Below are 20,715 nucleotides of genomic sequence, written 5' to 3'. Positions count from 1 at the left end.
GTCGGTGATAGGCTCACGGCTAGCGTGCGCGGGGGGCTGTCGCCTGTTGCGGAGCCGGCGGAGCTGTGGCTGTGGGCAGCGCCGCGCCAGGGGGGACATGGTGGGCTCTAGTGAGACCGGGGGCGAGTCGTGGCGGGGTCGGTACTACCGGTTGGAGGAGGTGCAGCAGCACAACAAGAGCCGGAGCACCTGGATCATCCTGCACCACCGCGTCTACGATGTCACCAAGTTTCTGGACGAGGTGGGTGCCCGGCGAGGCTGAGGGAGAGGTGGGAGAGCCGCGGCCGCGCTGCCGGGGGCGCTGCGGGGACCGGCGTCTCCCCGGGCCCCGAGGGGCGGTGCAGGTTGGCTGGCCAGTTGGCTCCCCGCGCTGCCTGCTGTGGGCTGGGGGCTGCTGCTCGCGGGCTCTCCTCGGCCTCCTGCGGACCGGGGGCGGGAGGCGGCCGCCCTGGGTGCGGCCCAGCTGGATGCCGCCCGCGGCCGGCCGCGATAGCGCCCTTGAGAAAGTCCCGTGGCGGCCGCGGGCCTGCCTGGTAGCGCCGGTGGAGCTAGCGGGCGGCTCTAACGGTGGGGCAGGGGCGGGGGTGGGCTCCGGGCGCCCCGGTGGGGCGGCGGCCGCCCCTCGGCCTGCTCTCGGGCGGGAAAAAACCGAGTGTGCCGAGCACGCCGTCCCCTACTCGCGTGTAATCCGCTGCTAGGAACTGCTGTCTCCCTTCACCTGCCTTTTAAACTCTCTGCCTTTGTAGAAACCGAAGTTCCCCGCAGGCTTTGTGCGCTTGCTGTTGCTGTCCTAACGCAGCGCTGCCCGGCGGCAGAAGTTCAAACTCTAGCAGAGTACAGCGGCCAGGTTGAATGCCTTTGGTTGTTTTTCTTTTTCCCAGTTAACGATTGATGTTTTTGATCGCTTGCTGATGATGAACAATTGTAATCATTGGTAGTCATGGTTAATAAAGAAGCGTTTTAGTTAATGGACTAAAACATTCTTCTGTGGAGATGCAGAAATGCAACTACTGAGCATTTTTTTTCAGTAGTAAATTGATCTAGGATTAGTGATATTTTGAGTTTTCTACCTCACTCCCATTATTCCCAATCTGCAAAGATCTAGAATCCAATTAAAAAGCGTTATGGTAGATTTACATTAATTTATTTGAGAATACAGCTCAGATTGGTAGAGACATGACAGAATTCAAGCCTTAGGAGTTCTGTAGCCCCATCTTGAATTTTGTGATTGTAGAATTCAGAAGAATACAACTTAGAATTCAGAGAATTAATAGAATATTTTGCAAATAAGAGGTCGACAAGAAATTTTTCAAAGGCGGTGTTGACACGGGTAGTATTCCCTTCTTAAGCAGTGTGCCAGCACAAATTGTCTGTTTTTTCAACAAGGTGGATTGTGAAACTGGTCTACTGACTCATTTCATTATTATTTTTCATCGAGGTCTGACCCTGGTCTGGCTTATCATTTAGTTATGGAAATATTTGTTTGGTTGTGCAGGCAAGGCCAATTTTATTATAGAAGCCCTGGAGGAGAATGCAGTTTTTATGCAGCCTGAGAAATTGAAGTAGCTGTTCTCGGAAACTTGATCAGTTTTGGTTGATACATAATTGTATAAACACAGATTGGGGGGGACCTCAAAAAAAAAAAAACCAAACCAAAAAAACCCATGAAAAAAACACCAAACAAAAAAAAACACCACCCCAAAGACCCCCCCAGAAAAAAACACACTTGACAAAAAATCCAGGATCTAATGAGCTTTTGGATTTTAGTTGCACAAACAACTTCCTTCAGTGCATGTAATGAAATTGGTAAATATTAAGAGGCACTACCTTGTGCAGACTTCTCCAAGAAAGTCTTCATTTCAGCCTTCAGGACGACGTTGCTAATTCAGCAGCGTATCAAGAATTCAGTTTGTCTATAAGCAGTTAAATAGTTGTTTCTTGGATAACTGTGGGATGTCTGATGCACTCTGGTACACGTGGGTCAAATTTCAGCCTCGCATTAAACTGCTTTCAGTAGAAAATGGCTGGTTTTGGAGCTGAAATTTCTGGGTTATATTCCGAGATAATAAATGAATGAGATTGGATAACTATTTTCAACAAAGTATCTAAATGAAGCTACGCTCCTAAGGAAAGCTCTTGGATATATTGTCATATTCATTGTGTTGGTGATTTTGGGGATGCAACCCTTGGATTAAAAATATTTCATAGGACACTTATTTTACCTTTTTTGAATGCTTTTAATACCTGGTTAATTTATTAACATGCTAATTCTTTTGACACTGTCAGACACCATGAGGCATTTACATGCGACAGAGGAGAAGAAATTGGAGCTAGCCTCTCGCTGGTGCATTCTGGAATGGTAAACGCTTCTCAGTGAAATGGGGATTACCATAGCTATTTCAATAGCATTATTGGTCAAACTCAGTTTTGCTTCTTGCCGTTCCTTGCAGGAGTAGAAACCTTAAAATATTTCAAGAATTAAGTGTAGGCTACTAAAATAACTCCAGTAGTACTGAAGAGGATGCACTGCTAAAGCATCATCTCATTCCTGCTATTCCCAAGTATCAGTTTACTAGGGAGTAAAGAACTGGGAATGAAAGCTGACTTAACCAGTCCCATTCCTTAATGTGACAAGCAATCTTTCTAGCCACTGCATTAACCTATGGAAATATTTTCTTATTGATTATGACATTGAAAACTTCACAGTGCTGAAGACACCCTGGGTGCTCTCAAGTGGAAGTATGCTGCTGCCTTTCACTCCATTACAGTACTTAAAGGGTGTATTTCCTCTGTCCAGCTGTTGTCTCTTCATAAAGCTTGTAGATGTTTAGTGAAACTTGATTGCTTTTTGGAAACCATCAGCCTCTGTGAACACTGGATTGGAGTTAGGTAGTAAGTAGACTGGGGTGGTGATGTATCTGTGCTGGGAGTGGTGAGGCTGAAAAGGAGTGGAAGCATCGCATAGTGTGACCATTTTAGTTTGGTTTCCGAAGGACGAGGCTTAAAAAAGATCATTTGAAATACAGGTGAAGTGCTGAAAGAGAAGAGGGTTGTGCACTTTGACACCTTATGCTAGGGCTTACTGAAGATGAAAATGCAGCACCTGCTTTTTTTTATATGTATTTCTCTTTTAATGGCAGATCTCAGGAAGACTTTATAACTTGAGTATGTATCTCTGAATTTTCTTTGATTATCAAAGTATATCCTTTAGGAGAGGAAATCCAGAGACCTCAGCTTTTGGAGTGCAGTATCTGAAAGCTCTTGGCATGAAAGACTATTCTTGAGACCAGACACCTGTGCATCACCTTTTTCAGTCAAAGGCTGTTGGACCTGTATTACAGAAGATTTGGGAAACATTTTCGTAGTTTCAGGTCCTACATCATTTAAGGGACAATAGCTACTAGAAATGCATGTGTAATCACAGCAGGATCTTAAGGCTATATCTGTATTCCTGGTAATTACATATGTGAATAATATTAAATGTCAATTAAAGGATTGAATATGTTTGTAATGCTTGATAGTATTTCTCCATAGTTTAATAAAGCAATCCCACTAGTCAGTCATTGACATCAATCTAATGAGCTAAACAAGAGTAGCTGGGCCTATAAAAATCAGAATGAAATTATCAGTGTCCTGCTCTACTTCCCATTGTGGTGAAGTCCTCCTTATGGTTTTTGTGGGAAATTGGTTGGATTCCTTAAGCTAGGCAGAGAAGCTAACAAGAATAGAAACATCTCTACCTGAGAGAAATTCCTTATTCTGGAAACTGTGGTGTGTATTGAATATTCATCTAATACAGACTTTGTTTAGGTGACTTCAATCGTTAGTGGTCTCAAAATTTGTTGAAAATATTAATGGCCAATGAAAATGTGTTTTTGATAAGTTGTGAGTTTGTACTTTCATAGCACTGTTTCTAAATATAACGGACAGCTCCCACAAAATGTGTTTTGGAATGCTGATCAAATAAAGCACAGAAGAACAAATATTGTTTTACTCTGTCAGAATGAAAAGTGTTCTCTCTGCGATGTGGTAATAAGTTATTTTCATCCAGTATGATGATACCGTGGAGGAGTAGCATAATAGCTTCCATGTTTAAAGTAACGAATAGCTTCCATTGAAAGGTCTGGTACTAGCACATTTTGAAGTCTGTCAGAGTACCATGTGAATTTTTGTTGCAGAACCTTGCAGTCTAAGGATTAAAACCAGTGTATCACTTCCTTAAGCTCTGATGAAGTTTGTAGGAGGATTTGAAAATGCTTTGAAAAATAGCACTTCTTAGCACTCTTATGCAAGACATTGCAAGCTGTAATTTTTTTGTAAGTGGGGAAATGGGTAGCCAGCTACTGGGCATTCCTTTTGCAGTTCATCTAAATCCCTGGTTTTCAAAAATACACTCTCATAAAGAGATCTACTCTCCTAGGCTCCTAAAATGTTACATGAGTACCGAGTTTCTGTCCTGTACCTTAAATAGGTGATGGAAATAACTTGGAGGACTCTGCAGGCTACATGAAACTGCCCTTAAAACAAACAAGTGTTTGTCTGCCTTGCACAACAAAGCTGGGGTTCTCTGGGTCTCTGGCTCTGTTGCTGCCCCTTTCTGCTTATCATTCCCTGTAGTGCAGAAATCAAAACTTGAATTTATAAGACTACCACTGGTGGAGACCTTTGCTGATCTTCCCCAAAGTTAAACTGGACCCTAGATTTGGTGCCTCCAATATGGGAAGGGGGAGAGGGCATGAACTGTGAATTAAGATAGTTATACTTTAATAGACTCTTGAACTATGACACTGAGAAAGTTGCATGACTGCAGTGAGGGGAAGAAGATGTGATAGGCGTTCAGGATGAAGTAATCACAGACTTCTGACCCAGATGAGAGCAGTGAGTTTAACTCCTTATTTGCTTTATCTAAAACTTTCTAATGTGCTCCTGTGAAGAATTAATCTATGCTATGTACTAGTGCTGGCTCTCTACAGACATCTGTTATGCATGTAACTTAAATATCTATGTTGTTATATTGGGAATGTCCTAGGAATGAGATAGACTAGCTTAATTTATCAGCAAAAGCTTTTTTAATTGCCCTTGAACCACATTTTTACCTGCAAAAGCACTTCAGTTATTTATATCAGCAGGATTTTGCTTTAGGAGTCACTGTATAGTTTTGCAGGCTTTCCAAATCCAGGGTCTATCCAGAGGCTCTTCATTCAAGTAGAAACACTTACCAGGCAGAAGTGTTAACAAAGGCCCCATATAAACAAACTTTGAGAAACTTACTGAACGATGGAAAATGGTAGGCTTTTGATAGAAAAGTCACTTCTTGACCTTTGTGAGATGTTACAGTTGCTGCCTTTCATTAGGGGAGGTGAAGTCTTTTCATTAATTGGTTGTATTACATGCTGGTTGTTTGCAGAAGGTTTCAAAGTTTGCATCTTTAAGCAGAAGTGCCATCTAAAAAGTGTTTAGTTTCAAAGTACTTTTATGTCTGTCAAGTAGGTTACTAGTAACATCACGTGCTAGATGGCTTAGGTTGTGAACTCTGTGTGTGGTTCTCTCTACCTTAGTCTTGCTGATGTGAAGAAAAAATACTACCACTTTTTCAGCTGTGGTGGCAGAGGTCAGGGTGAATCTGTCCCCTTCAGCTGATGTGTGATAGCCACTGAGAGGGTTGGTCATGGTCACTGTGTTGACAACTGATACTGTGGTTTTATAGACAGGGGATCAGTTACTAATTAGACCAAAAACTAATTCTACAGAGAAAAGCTGGAGTGCCTCACTGAAGCTGCCCATATAGCTATGCAATTGCTTTGTAGTGACACAAGAGAGGGATTTGGGAACAAATTAGTGTATGATCATTCTGTAGTTGGCAACCTGCAGGTAGTTTGTTAAAGTACTCTGAAATGGTTTTAATATAGATGCAGTTATACTGATAGGTATCCGCTTGTTTGGCTGGTTGGTGAATTTTTTTGGGGAATGTAGTGTAAACCATGTGATCCTGACAACTTGCTGGAGTGACTAGTGTTTTATCTACTTGTACTAGTGGGGTTTGGTTTCACTGCAGTGCATGAGTCTACATGCTACTCGTGCTACTAGTGCTTAATGGGTAGTTTAACTTTGGTGTCTTTTTCTACTTGTTGCTTTGTTTGTTTTTCCAAGGAGTTTTGCCTTCTTTTCTGCTGAAGATGCTACATACATTTTTGTATTTTGGGGAGCGCAGTTCTTTAGCATAGTATAAAAAAACCAAGCCCCCAAAACCCCAAACCCCACATTGCTGAAGGAATTATTTGAAGACTTACTTGTGGCAATATCTGGGAGAGCCTGTTAGACCCAAGTTCAGGTTCTTAAATGTGCTGTACATTTCAAGGCACTGAACTTGAGTGATCCCTCAACTTTTGTCCAGTCCTTTCCCTGAATGCTTATCAGGACGGATTCAAGGGCAGGATTTTGGTCAGCATGCCATATTTGCACGTCTGCTTGCGTAATCTTTACTCTGCATGCACTCTTTTAACCTTTTTTGGCTCAACTGCTGTGTCTAATCTCTTTATCAATTGCTTAATCTTGCTTTTGCTTAGTCATGGTGGGGAACCCTTACCCTTCTAGCTGTGGTATCTTGGCTCTTTAAAAAAAAGTGTTGGGTTGTTTTGGGGTTGGGGGGGGCGTTGTTTTGTTTTTCAAAGCAGCTTTCTAAATCTATTAAGACAAATCTCTGCCTTTAATGCAAAGATCCAAGTTTTGGAGTTCTGGTACTGCTGCAAACTAGTAGTAATAGTGTCTTCCTGGTCTGTATGAAAAAGTCTTTTTTGTTGGAATTGGGATTGATAGGAGGTTAATATGGTGGGTTTGAAATAAATGCTAACCTGAATGGCCTAGACTAGCAGAAATATTTATGCCATTTCTTTAATCTACTGTCTAAGCATAGCCCTTCTGTTCAGCTATGCTCCAGGCAAGATAACCCTAAATAGTAGAAATTTTGCCTATTTTCATCACTTTATATCCTGTAGTCACAGGCATTAAAAGTGGAATTAGGGCTCCAAAGCCTTATTTCCTCTGTCACTGGTCACATTAGAATTTATTTCATGATTGCCTTAATCCAAGGCAATAGCTCTAAAGTGCTTTCAACTTGCTTGCCTAATAATTCCCAGTGTTTATGTAGTAGTTTCCTACTTAAAAGTTGAGTGGTGAACTTTTATGGCATGTTACTTACCTGTTGGATGAATGAGTAACTTGAAGCTGAGAAAATTCACTGAACTAGAAGATGTGATATATCTTGCAGTACATACAGACACAGTACATTGGATGGATGGATGGAAATGTGAAATTGTATGCAATCCCTAAAGTGCATCCTGGGGAAGAATAAAAGTGGAAAACAGGGATTTAAGTTAAGGGAATGGTGATGGGTTGAGGTATTAGGAAATCATGGGAGACACTTTTCTACATTTGAAGGGTTTTATCAGCAATGTGGTTTTGGGATTCCATAGTCTGCTAAAACCAAATTGCTATCCTAGTGTTTTGTGTGAGCTTTCCATTGTGCTTAAACAGTTCCAAAGTAGCTGGTTTACTAGATAATCATACAATAATTTATTTTGGAAATGACGCTTGAAGGTTATCTGGTCCAATCCCCAGCTCAAACTAGGATTACGTTGAATGTCAGGTTCTTTAGTGCCTTGTGTAGGCAGCCTCAAAGGATGGAGATCCTCTGTGCTCCTTTGCCTACTTGTTTCAGTGCTTGATTGCTGCTCTTGTGAATAGCTTTTTTGTTATATCTACCTGGAATGTTCTTGCTGCAACTTACACCTTTTGGCTTTTATCCTTTTGCTGTATAAAGCATTGTTTGGATAGAAATACACATTTCCTGCAAAAGTGAGAACATGGAATGTAATGTTAGATAATAGGTGGGCTATTAAAAGACTGATGCCCCGTAATATTCTAAGTGCTTTAACTGCTAGGTGTAATGCCTCTTACTGCTCTGTCGCTGATGGAGTAGAGACTTAGCTTCCTTGGTTTTGGCTTCAGAGAGTACATAAAGCTCTAGTTATTTAGGGAGGCTTATGTTTGCTCTAGGAAGTCTAGCAGCTGATTTTACAAGGACCTTTTTTTTTTTTTTTAATGTAGAAATGAAGAATTTACATTCTTAGAATGTGGAATGTTTTTCAGTAACAAATTCAATCTCACTAAAAATTGCAGCATCCAGGTGGTGAAGAGGTCCTCAGGGAGCAAGCTGGGGGAGATGCTACTGAGAACTTTGAAGATGTTGGCCATTCCACAGATGCAAGGACACTGTCAGAAACCTTTATTATTGGGGAACTTCATCCGGTGAGTATGTGAGAGTACCAGTACTTGCTGTCTACTATAGCTTTTGCATCTAGCTATTTATCTGGTAATTTCCTTCAGAATAAAGGAGAGCTACTAGTTTGGTTGGATGCCAGTCATGCAGCTGTTTGTGCATGGACCTGGGCTGGAAGTAGGTTCTCCCAGTGTGAAGGGATTTGATTAGTGTAGCATAAGGATGATCACATATAAAAGTTTGCTGCTTTGAAATGTTTTATAACTTATTTCTTTAATAAACTGAATATGGAATTATGCCATTTCTGATGTACCCTGTGAGCTTTATAATGAGACTCTATAACCCCTGAAGGTCATAGGTCAGAATTTCTAGACATTTTCTTATGTCAATATGCAGAGTGATTACTAACAGCCACTTTCATCATTGTAAATACATAGGCCAGGCTTCCATCTGGATCTAAAAGTACAATCTTGGCTCCTCATAGGTATGTTTAGAAAATGGCTACTGTAAGCATTGTACTTCATGTTTGATGCTCTGTCTTCCCTCTCTCTGTCTCCCCTGGTTTTGAGCTGTATCAGTGTTCCCTACTTGTGGTTGTCAGGGTTGTTTATGATCGGTTCCCACTGGATCCTCTGTCACGTCCTCTTTTTTTATAGTGTCCTTACTGTTTCCTGTACTTTTAACAAGCACCTTTCTGCTGCCTCAAGTTTGGAATGATTTATTTCTAGCTACAGAGCTGCTGCTTTGGCTTCCTTTAGATAGATGCAGGAGAGCTTAAATAAGGCCTTAATAGTTGAAAACCACTTGTTAGAGGTTTAGGCTGCTAGTGTGCCCATCTGTTCTGCTTTACTGCCCATCCCTGTCTCTTCTGTCTCTTCTCTTTTCTGTTTGTTTCGTGTATGTTTTGTCTTGAGTTCAGGGTAAATATCACTGTCTTGAGTAGCTTATTTCACAGTAAGATTCCTGATCTTGTATCTGTCTTGGGTCCTTTCTTGATAAATATGAATAGTGTAGCTTCTAATACAAAATAATTCAGCTCTGTACACACTTGCAGTCTTGCAACCTTGCAGGCTTGTCACCTGTTTCAGATGGCAGTTGATGCCAGTAAAATTGCTCTTAATGTGGCTACCAGTCCAGTTCTTACTTGTTTGACAAGTGCCTGTTTTCATCTGATATAAAACAAACAGCTTGATAGTATAATGTACAAATACAGCACTGTTAAGATTATGTACTGTTGGGCTTTTTTGGTAATGAATGTGACTATTTCAAGTAAAACTTCATGGGTTTATGAAAGATCCATAGAATTTGGGACCTTTGCACTAGCTGTTGGACCAAAACTAGTTCAGTGACTTTGCTTGATAATACCACTAGACTAGGTAGAAGTAGACTAATGATTGTAATTGGTGTATAAGCTAAGGTTATGTGTACTGTTTAGAGACGAAAGAAATGCAAACACGTGGGCACAAGAAATAATGAAATGTTGGAGACTCGTGTTTCACTTCTGTATTGTATACTGGAAAGTGTTATTCAAGGAAGTGATCTTCATGGTAGCTCAAAATCATACACCGACATCTGCTCTTTTGCAAGTCTGTTTCCTAAAAATAGGTACACTAACAGAGTAAATTGAAAAGTGAATTTAATGATAAATGGTTGTTTTGAATGCTTTGGGTTTTGTCTAAATGTTTCTTGCTTGTTTTCTTGCAGGATGATAGAGGGAAGCTTCAGAAACCAACAGTAAGTGTGTTTTGTTTAAATGCCACACTGTTTCTTTTAGGCATTAGGGACAGTGTCTGTCCGTAACTGGTATACCCCCAGAAGCAAAAATAATTCAGCTTGATTTAAGTGTAGTGTTTCAGGTTGTAAGTCTCTTAAATCTATTGATCTGGCTTCAAATTATTCTTCCTGTTAGTTGTTCTCTAATTTATGTAGTTTCGAACTAAGAGGTTAAGCGTGATGGCATTACACTATAGCAAAAAGGTGAGTCCAGAATCAGTCAATGGTTTTCTACTGAGTTTAACTGAGTTTAAGAGAAAAACCAGTTTATAAACAGAATGGATTAAACTAATAAGTGTTTTTGGCAGAAAAAAGATGCTTAACAATATATTGGTAACACTAGTTGATAGAGTACACAGAGGCATTTGATTGTTGTGTTATAGATCAGTTAACTTGCAACTGTGAACCCTTTTCAAGGTGAAAATACTGTTTCCTTACAGACTGTTTCAGTAGATTTTTTGCTGAGTGTCCTGTTAATACAGTATTGCACCTATTTTCTAAGGGGTTTTTTCTGTCTTTTAATAGAATAAAGTTGTGTTGGTACTCAACTATCAAACTTACAAAATTCAGATGTCCCTTAAAGGAGCAAGTGCATGAGGGATTAACTTGTACAGTTGCTGCTGCTGTGTGTCAAGAGGATGTTTGCTCAGGGCTGGCTGAACAGTACAGTGGTGTGCTTAGGAAATAGTTGAAGATAATTTTTAAATGAAGTGTAGTGGGAACAGTAACTTACTCTTGCTGTTTTTAGAGATTACTTTTAAACAATCACTTTTGTAAGATCTTCCAGTAATATGAGTAAGTTAAAGGAAAGAAAGTAGAAAAAAATATATATACACACTGAAATGTTTGCTATAGCAGTTATTAATTTTATTATTAAGGACTGGAACTACTATACTAATAAAAATAATGGAGTGATGACTGGAATTCAGAGCTTCTTCCCATCAAGAATAACATCTGCTATTCAGATTTCTTTTGAAATTCAGGGCAGTTTACACTTAAACTGTAAGAGCAGCAACCATAAATGCAACTGAGAAGCAGACTGCCCAGTGCAAGTTGTAGTAATCCCTCGATTAAGCACACAGGAACTTACTAAACTGAAGTACTTGGAATATTAGTTTGGCCAAAGTGTGGTCAGTTGGGAGTTTAGATGTATCAAGGTGACTTTACTACACTCCTGCTTGGCTTATTCCCTTGTTTTAGTACTGGTCATAGGTACCTACAGTACATGTGTGTTTTCCATCTTTCCAGAAGGAAGCTGGAGCACTTCCCTCCAGGAGGACCTGTGGGTGTAGCTGATAAGACAGTTTCACTTTGCATTGCACTCTGGGCGGGTAATGGGACAGGTTAGGCCCTGTGCCCTGGCTCTCTATGACCTGTCAGAAGGCCTTGGGCTTTCAAATGTCTTTCTCATCCTTGCACTGTATTTAAAGTACCCCCAATGTGCATGTCCAGTGTCATAGTGTTTAAAAGCAGGTTTTGATGAGCTGGGCTGTATTTTTCTTACTGTCTTGGTGTGGGGGGGAACCATCCCCTGGCCCTGGATGTGGCAAGTCTGTTGTAGAAGGTGTTAGCCTTGATAGTGTGGGCATAAGCTGTTCCATGCCATTTGGCTTAGGGATTGGTTTTCCGTGGAGATGTTCATAAAAACAGGGTCAATGTAATCACTGAGTCTTATTCTTTCAAACATGGTATTTGCCACATGTAAAAGTGTGGTGATTTGAGTGCTTGCAAAAGTAGCCTGTTTGAACCTATGAGAGGATGTTGGGAATCTTTTGCTCTTTAAATGATTTGCAGATATTCTAATACTGAAGCAATTCATTTTTCGGTGATGGATATTGTACTACTATATTTAAGTATAGTTTTAATGCTTGGATCTTTTAAATGCAGTTTGGGTCATCTGCCAAGTGGGATTTGATCTTGTAGTGCTTTTTCTATGGAAACTGAACAAGAAGTCCAAATCAGTATCAGAAACAATTATAACTGACTGATTCTTATGCAGTCTGAAACACCACACTAAAAAAAATAGTTTAATAAGCCTTATGGATGTAAATTAGTAGCTTTCTTCATGTAAGTTCGATATAAGAAATGTTTGCATATTAATTCGGAGACTTTTCAATTAAATCTTAGGCAAGTAAGGCACCTTAGTCTTTTAGGTGAATAAAACTCTTTAAATGTAGCCTGTGGTTGAAGTTAGCTTCATGGAAAACTTGTTGCAAAATTCCTTGTGATTATATTTTTTAAACAACTTTTGATGCAATCTTGACTACAGAAACTGCTGCTAGCTAGCTTCTATACACAGTGTTACAGGAATTCTGAGAAAATGCTTTCCAAATGCAATGCACTGAGTTGTTTTTATGTTAGTCCCACTTAATGAATTTTAAGAAATTGAAGGGCTAGTTAAGATGGAGAGGGGTGTCTGCCTGATGTAAATATCTTTTTATGCTTTGCTTTCCAGGAAACTCTTATAACCACTGCTCAGTCTAATTCCAGGTATAGTATGATACCTGATGTCAAACTTAAAGTTCTTCATGATTATGTTTCTGAAGCTTAGAAAGCTGAATAGCTTCTATCTGCTGAAAGCTTAGATGTCAGAGGACGGTGCATGAAAATTTCTGTTCTACATAAAGTCCAAGTTGGCATTTATGTACCCCTTTACAAGCATGTTAGCTTACTAGCTAGACTTTTTTTCTTACATCGATACGTATCAGTATCTACCAAATGGTTTATGTTGCGTACAGGCCTTCATTTCTGGAGGCTATTGGGTGAATAGAAGACACTTGGTGCCATTGCTGACTTTTTCACCTCACTTTTAAAATTTGCTACAATTGTTGCATCTAAGGGAAAGAAGAGGAATGTGTCTCTAAGAAAGAAAATCTCTCAGAATTGGGAGGGGAGGGGAAGAACCAATTTGGAACACAAGTGAATCGAACTGTATAAAGTTATATCTTGCTGATGATTGCCTATTGCTGAAACTTCAGAGGACTGTTCCCTGCCTCTCTGAGTGAGGAGCTTGGGTGCTTGAAAGTGTCATGTGATGCTGCTACCTAAATGGCTTTTGAATGAATGAATGGTGGGCAGCACACCATGACTTTAAACGTGTCTAGAGTCTTAGACTTCTCTAGTAAGCAAACTTCGTGTTAAGGCTTTGTACTAGAGCTTACAATACAAGCTTTTTTACTTGGCTAGAGTATTACTGGCCAGCCCAGTTGTTCTGTTGTCCTAACTTTGAAGTATTTGTTGGAGTGGGGAGGAAAGATGTCTTTAAGCAATGAATTTTATTTTTTTTTTAAACTTGCTGGTTGTCACTTCCTAAACTGCTGTTTCAAAAACTTCCTTCTAGTTCGTGGTCCAACTGGGTGATCCCAGCGATAGCAGCAATTATCGTGGCCCTGATGTATCGTTCCTACATGTCAGAGTGAGTGCCTTACTGAGAACTAGTGCAAGAAGAGACTGATCTGGGAGAGAATACAAGCAATCCTAACCCAGTATCTTCCCGGACAAAAGCCTGATGTCTGAAGAAAAATTCAACTTTTTCAGAAAACTGAACAATTCATTTCTGCTGTGCACTTTTCTTAATGTTGCCTTCTTGTTTGCTGTTCTGAAATGATAAAAAGGCAGCATTTCTTTGTATAACAATTTTATTCTCTAATGAATTATTTGATAACTGTATTGGTTTCTGTGTTTAGAATATTGTTTTGTATGTAACACTCTGATTGTGGTTATTTCTCCTTAATCTGTAATGGGGTCCATAGGACTCTTGACATACAAATTTTACAGCTTTAAATGACTACCAAAACTGTGTACATGTATTTGTCCATGTACACAACTTAACTTAAAAAATCATGTTGTCTTCTTAAATGTAGTATGCTTGAATGAAATGCTAATTAAACATAATGGAAAAAGCTGAGTCGAGTAGTGGGTATAGTAGGTGTCTGTAAGTGGTTGGGCTCTACCAATCAGGCTATAATGAGGTGATTATTTTTTTTTTCTTTCCTCTTGATATCTGCTCTTATAGTTGTTGTAGATACCCCTACTAGCAAACTGTTCTGTTTGGCTCCCATTGAAAAATTCAGGTGAAATAAGAAACCCAATGTTTGGCCCAATTAATGTCTGTCTCAGTTTTGTGAAAAGTAGCACTTTTTTGCAAAAAAAAGGCGGAAAAAAGTAGCTGTTACTACATAATACTGTTCCTGTCAAGCACTCAGGTGACTCTAGAATTTGTTCTGGAACTTTTAGGCTTTTATAAAATGTTTGACTTTGTCATACACATTGTGAGGAAAAAACTGATACATGGAATCTGTTTCTGACTGTTCTGTGATGTACTCCTTGGTGCTTTACTACGAAGAGATGCGTATTTTCACTGCTAAATACAAGATAACTGAAAGTTTGCTTTTTGAGGTGAATATTTTTAGTCATGTAAATGATCATGAATAAAAGTTTAATTGCTTATTCTCACGGGCTCTAATTTCAAACTTTTTGAAGACCTTGGAAGAGGTGCTTTTGCATGTTGGGACACTTCTCAGAATGCTGAAAGTCAAGATAAGTCTCTTATGCAGGGAAGTTGCGTGTAAAAAGTGAGAAAGCGTATTATAGAGTGGTTAGCATAGATGAATGTTTTCATCAGCATGACCTCAATGCCAGCTGGTGACTTAGCAATGTTTGCTCCTGCAAGCTCAGCCTCCCTGACATTCATCAGGACTTGAAACAATATTCTAAGGGCTGCCTCTTGGCAGCACCAGGGAAAATGCATGGAGTTTGGGCCCTGTGTCAAGTCAAATCAAATTGAAAGATTGTACACTGTAAACATGAGCTTTCTTTTTTTAAAATAGTTGGGGGATAGAAGGTGCTGTGACTTCAGGAGATTGTCTTGTGCATATGTAGGAATATGTCAATACGGGAATCCTTTAAGTATTCCTTATTGTGATTTTCCTTTTGTGGGAATTCCTTTACCATTATTATAGCAAATAAGGATATCTCATAGCTTCAACTGTGGGAGTGTTTAGTATCTATTACATTTGCATTCATGTGTTCTGTCAGAATTGGTTTACAGATACAGACACGTATGCGCTTACAGTAGATCACATCAACTTCTTTCCCTTGGAAATCTTAACCTGCAATAAAAGTGGCAGTGTTTGGGATTGTGTCTAGCACTAACTTTGTCCTGGTTTTGCCCTAGCTTTTCCTCTGAATATGGTGAAGCAGAGTTTAAAAATTCAGGCTTTATTGTCTTTTTTTTTTTTTTACAGATAACCTTTAAAAAGGTTATTAACTCTGAGTTGGTATTTAGACTCATAAGTTAAGTTTCAAGTAGTGAATTTTCTCTTGGTTTGTAAAATAACATTTAAGTTCACATGTCTAGGTGAGGCAAAAGAACCCCAAACCCAGCAACTTTGGAAAGCTTAACCTTTCCTATCTTTTTTTTTTTCCCCCAAGAATTTCAGACTGGGATAATTATGTCCACAGCAGCAGACAGCATAGTGCAATCAAAGTGGATCCATAAGGCTGTGAATCCACTTGCTGTGAAAGACCTTTTTTCCCATGCTGTGTATGTTTTGGGAATTTCAGTATGGTATAGCTCCACACGATGTTTGTTTATGCAGTCCCCTGGAGTACCTGTGCAAGATCAGTCCCATCTAAAAGCGGTTGAGCTGGCACGTGCCCAGGATTTTCACAATGTGAACCAAAAGCACAATGAGGGGAGGTGAGTAAGCAGTGCTTCAAAAACTGATAAAAAGCTATTGTAGATGTACACAGCTCCTTCCCTGTAGTTGTACTGTTCATATTCCTTTCCACCAGTGCTGATGTAAGTTGTTCCTCGGAGATGGACATGAATGTTTCAGGTTTTTAAACGTAAACTGATAAAACTGTAAATTAATGATCAGGCTTGCAGTTTTCCTTTTTAGTACCCTAAGGTTGGAGCTGCTTTCCATAGGGGGTAATACAGGAGTTTTTGTGTGAAAACTCCTTTTGATTATGAATATGAGAGAAAGAAAAAAGGTATACGGGTGTGGTGAGGAATGAATGGATATGCTATTGAAAAACTAGTCGGGTAAATTAAGGGTAGTCCATGTTTTTAAAGTCTGACAGCAATAAGAAAAGAATGGACGGAGTCTGCTTTCTATAGAACAAAATCCTTTGGTCACATCTGATCTGAAGGTACGTGCTCTAATTGTCTGGCAATTAACTTTAATGCCAGTTTTTGTTTGGAGAGGCTTGTTTTGGTGGTCGATGCTTTAAATCAGATGTCATGTTGCCTACTTGCACAGTCTCACAATGTTTATACTGCCTTAAATTATTTGAGCATTGCATTTTTGGCCTTCATTTGCATATCCTCTGTTGCTCACAAGAATGCATAGTGTCAGAGAGCTCCTGTAAATGGGGATGGCTTTGGCTTCCTCTTGGCGTCTGTGGAGTAAAGCCAGCACAACTTGTTCACTTGCTCCCTCTGCTATGATGAGGAAAAAATAGTATGCTGTCCCTTTCTCTGGCTCACTTGCTTTGGCACACTGGTCCAATGCCTTCCTCTAGTTCTGAATACTGTGCTGTGGTCAGGATTTTGCAGAACGCTAGAGAGAAACTGGCAAAAGCCAGGCAGATGGAAGCTGATCACAAATTCTCTTCAGAGGCAAAAAATGGGAAGCTGCTATTGTTTTTATTTTCTGAATGTTTGACTAATGAGGGTGAATGAATGCTTATAAATTCTTGTCCATTGTGAGCAAAACTGTTTCTGTTTTATGCAAGGCTAGTGATGAAGATTATTAACCAAAACTCAGTGTGAATGAATGAGTTGTATCAAAGTGTCATACAAAACATGTAGAACATTAGTAGTATTACAAAATTTTCTCCTAAATATAGAAAAGGATTTCAGAAACAGCATAGAAGGAACAAGGAGCAGGAGAAAGGTCATGCTGCTGTACACTTAGCTCTAATACCTGATCAGATCTGAGGTGAAGCTAGTAACTAATGGATCATATATTTGAATTTTACTTTCCTTTCATACTACATTACATTCCTTCTCATGATTTAATTAATTATGTGTCGAAATACTTCGAGTTTTGAATGACCTGACTTTTAAGTAGGTGGGCAGACAAGCACATGAATTAATGAGAAATGTTGGAACATTGGATCTCAGTAGATGATTAATGCTGGATTTTCTGTTCTTTCTGAAAACTAGTTAGACTTGTTCTTAATCTTCTTACATGTAAGAGTGTGCATAAAACAATCCTTTACATTTTCTTTGCCAGCTTTCTAAAATTGGGGACATACAATGCAACTACTGGTCTATATTGATAGCTGCTAAAACAAAGCTCAGAATGGACTCGATTGCACTACAGTCTCATGTATTAAGAACCAGATTTTGACTTTTATCATGTGTAGTACAATTCCTGTGCCTGTGTCTTACAATTTACTGCACTTAGGCAGACAGTGTACTGCCAAGAGCTGTCAGTTCTGTTCACTGAGAGGCAAGTAGCGCTGTCAGGCAAGAATTGTTACGCACAGAAAAACCTCAGGGAAGGTTTTTGGTATCTCCAGGCAGAATACCACAGAACTCATGTGAACCCCCAGAGTCCAGGAACTACCCAGTAGCACAATTATCACAGAAATCTTGCCTTTTTCTATAGACCCGGGTCTATGGATAAAGCTGATTGACTGATCCTACTGGAGGGTGAGAGCACTCCACGGTACCTCTGGAGTTCCACCTACTTAGGTGCTGGATGAATGCAGCCTTGTATTGTTTGAAATTACAAGGTTTTTACCTGTCAGTGGTGGGAAAATGTCTCTTTAAATAGAATGCGTTCTGGAAACTGTTTCAAGGTCTAGGAGGGAGTTGTTAGAGAGAAACCGGTAAGCCAAGCAAGGGGAGTGCTTTCCTAAATGACTTCTTGAAAATAAGGAAAGATCATTCTCCTGTCACATTTAGTTGTCACTGGTTTCTGAAGCCAGTTGGTGCTTTTAGTGTCACTCATGTGATCTTAACTTGGGTTTCAGGGATATCTGTAAGAGCATGATAGGTGTGTTGTCTACATAGGTGTTGAGGGTGGACATGAACGAAGAGCTTAACCTGCTGCTTAGAGGCAGGGTGGTGGGCTGGTAACTGGAAACACGCAAATATGTCTTTTCATTTGTAAAATGAGTGGATTCCCAACTTGTATTTATCTGGATCCATTTTCAGAGTAGTGTTATACTGGGTAACATGCTCTGCATCAGTCTGAAAAGGACAAGCAATTTATGAATAATAAAGGGAGGTTCATACTTGAGCAGTTATAGCTTCTGGGATTAGAATGAGAAAACCTTGTTTTATTTTTAGGTGATTCTGTAGAACTACTTTTTGACCCTATTGAAGTAACAAAGACATTTGAGTCATACAAGTTATTACATACTTTGTTGTCATGGTGAGGTCTTCAGACCTGAGGATATGAGTGAACAAGTTACTAGAATATGAACTAAGGTGTGTAGATTTAAAGCTAGCTAGCTATTCCAAGGAAGCTCCTGGTTGTAGGCTGCTCTTAAGTCTTAGTTGCATGCAAGATAATTTATTACACCTTTGCTGAAGGATATATGATCACATGCTTGAGAAGCTCAACATCTAGTAGATGTGCAAGTCTGACCAAACAAGACCTTCCTGCCTCAAGGTCCCTTGAGAGTCCTGATCCTGAATGGTGTCTCAGATCACATATAACACACATCAACAGGATCAGAGTCTTCACAACAAATTATGCTTTTTTGTACAGTAAGTTGGTGTCTGCAAATAGGTGTCAGCAGGTGAGAAAGAGCAGGAACAGTTGCTGGAGAAGAGAGAAATAGCCTGTGAAGCAAGGACTATCATCTGGGATTTTCTTTTTGAGCTCTGTGCCCTGCTAACTTCTAAGCTACATAGTCCTACTCTCTCCTCTCCATTATGAATCCAGCATTGTTTTTTCTACTGGAACAGATGAACTGCTTGAATAATTACCCTGGTTTTTGGACAAAGTTTTATAGCCTGGGTGAACTCTGGCCTAGTTTAGAGCGAGCTTGGATGCATCTGCATCATTTCGGTAGGCGTGACCTTACTGGTTTCTGCTCGGTCTCACTTCTTGTTTGCAGGAAGCATGGGAATACAGCTCCAGACTTGTTGCACACTTCCATGTGGGAACCTTTTGGTTTGTTCTTGAAATCAGCACAAGCTCATTATGAATACCTTAAAAATAGATGGCCTTCTTAATTCCAACTGCTAACTTCAATTGGGAAAAAGAAAAATATGTAAGGTTAACATTAATAAAATGTCACCAAGCTACATTCTTTTTGTACTTTAAAAATCTGCATATTTTAAACCCATCAGTGCAGGGAATTTCACTCTTGTGTGTAAAATACCCAGTACAAATAGATTCTGATCTTGTTTGGAGTGCTAAGTAGTTCTAATAGCACTGCTGAAAAGGGGATCAGTAACGGGGCTTGCAGGCAAGTGGATGAGTCTAAATTCCCTTATAAATTTGTACATGTCGGTGTTAGATTTTTTGTTTACTATATAAACTACCAGAACAATTAAAAATCTAAAGTATGGGATGAATTAAGACTAAAAATTTTGTCTTGAAACTGAGCACAAAATGAGACGCCACGTGTGAATGCTGTGATGAACTGCAGTTGTGTGCTGTGCTATGGAGTGTTATTGAAAAGTAAGCAAGGGGACTATGTATGTTGCTCAGCATGCTATTTCTTATGGCATACTGCAGTTCAGTCATTCTGTCTTTTGGGTAAACCTTTCCTTAATAATCTCATTTAAAATCCACTCATAGAATGCTATTAGAAAGCGGCTAAATTTACCTTAACACTTGTTTTATTGACACAATAAAAAAGGACTTCTAGGTTTTTAAAGCATCATATAGGTGTTACGAGTTCTAGGATTCATTGATCGTATCCTCGCTATGATGTTACCTTTGGACATCAGTGACCAGGAACATCATGAAGAAAACAGGATTTCCACAGAAATTAGATTGCTATATCATAAAAATACTTTTTTTTAAATTTAAAACTTTAGATAAACTTTAAACTGAGGCAACAGTGTCCATTTTAGAGGGATCAACCCAGTCTATGCAGCAAAGTGCCATCAAAATGCTCTGGAATAAGGATAGCCTTCTTCCAGAAATATGTTCGCTTAAGCATATGTATTTTTTAGCATCTTGTTGCATAAATCAGCTATGTGTAGACTCCAAATCCATTCAAGCAGCTGCTCAGCATAAGACAAGTTTTCTCTCCTATAACAAAATAGGTGTTATCTTTATCAATGTGTTGCATTATAAATAATAGAAATAGAAAACAGTATCAAAACAAGCTTTAGTGGCTTTTGTTTAAGTGTACAAGACATTAGCGAAAGATATACTGTATGCCCTGGTTATCATCCTCCTCCCAATTTCTCCATTTCATGAAATAGTTGGAGTCTTATTATTACAATTTAATGCGCCCAAGCCAGAGTGCAGGCATTTCATATCTCTATGAAATAAACATTTCATAGGGTACATTCAGTGACTTCACAAGGTCAGAATTTGATTTGGTTTCTACTCCAAAAGGCAAACGAGAGGTTCAACATATTGTATGGTTTTTTTTAAAGTGTAATACTCCAAATACTTAAATTAGCATCCAAAAGTTCCTCCAGTTTCTAATAATATTGTGAGTTACCACATCACAGA

The 20,715-nt window shown here is 39.4% G+C and overlaps 2 protein-coding genes across 9 annotated transcripts in view; one reads left to right on the top strand and one right to left on the bottom strand.

The window, feature by feature from the left end:
- The window catches only part of C1H18orf63 (chromosome 1 C18orf63 homolog), a 353,440-nt gene that overhangs the window by 27,776 nt on the left and 304,949 nt on the right, over window positions 1-20,715 (bottom strand). The window lies entirely within an intron of this gene.
- On the top strand, window positions 12-14,506 carry CYB5A (cytochrome b5 type A). 2 transcript variants are annotated; one of them, XM_074823053.1, is made up of 5 exons: window positions 19-241; window positions 8,179-8,307; window positions 9,983-10,012; window positions 12,507-12,541; window positions 13,392-14,506. In XM_074823053.1, the coding sequence occupies exons 1-5, from the start codon at window positions 98-100 to the stop codon at window positions 13,468-13,470; spliced, it is 417 nt and encodes a 138-aa protein (XP_074679154.1). In that variant the 5' UTR covers window positions 19-97; the 3' UTR covers window positions 13,471-14,506. The 2 variants fall into 2 exon arrangements, with proteins under 2 accessions (XP_074679163.1, XP_074679154.1); XM_074823062.1 differs by lacking the exon at window positions 12,507-12,541 and having other exon boundaries at window positions 12-241.

The sequence above is a fragment of the Strix aluco genome, chromosome 1 (assembly GCF_031877795.1).
Source record: "Strix aluco isolate bStrAlu1 chromosome 1, bStrAlu1.hap1, whole genome shotgun sequence".
In the NCBI taxonomy this organism is placed as follows: Eukaryota; Metazoa; Chordata; class Aves; order Strigiformes; family Strigidae; genus Strix; species Strix aluco.
Note: the sequence above shows the minus strand (reverse complement) of the source record. Positions and strands in the feature narration are given on the sequence as shown.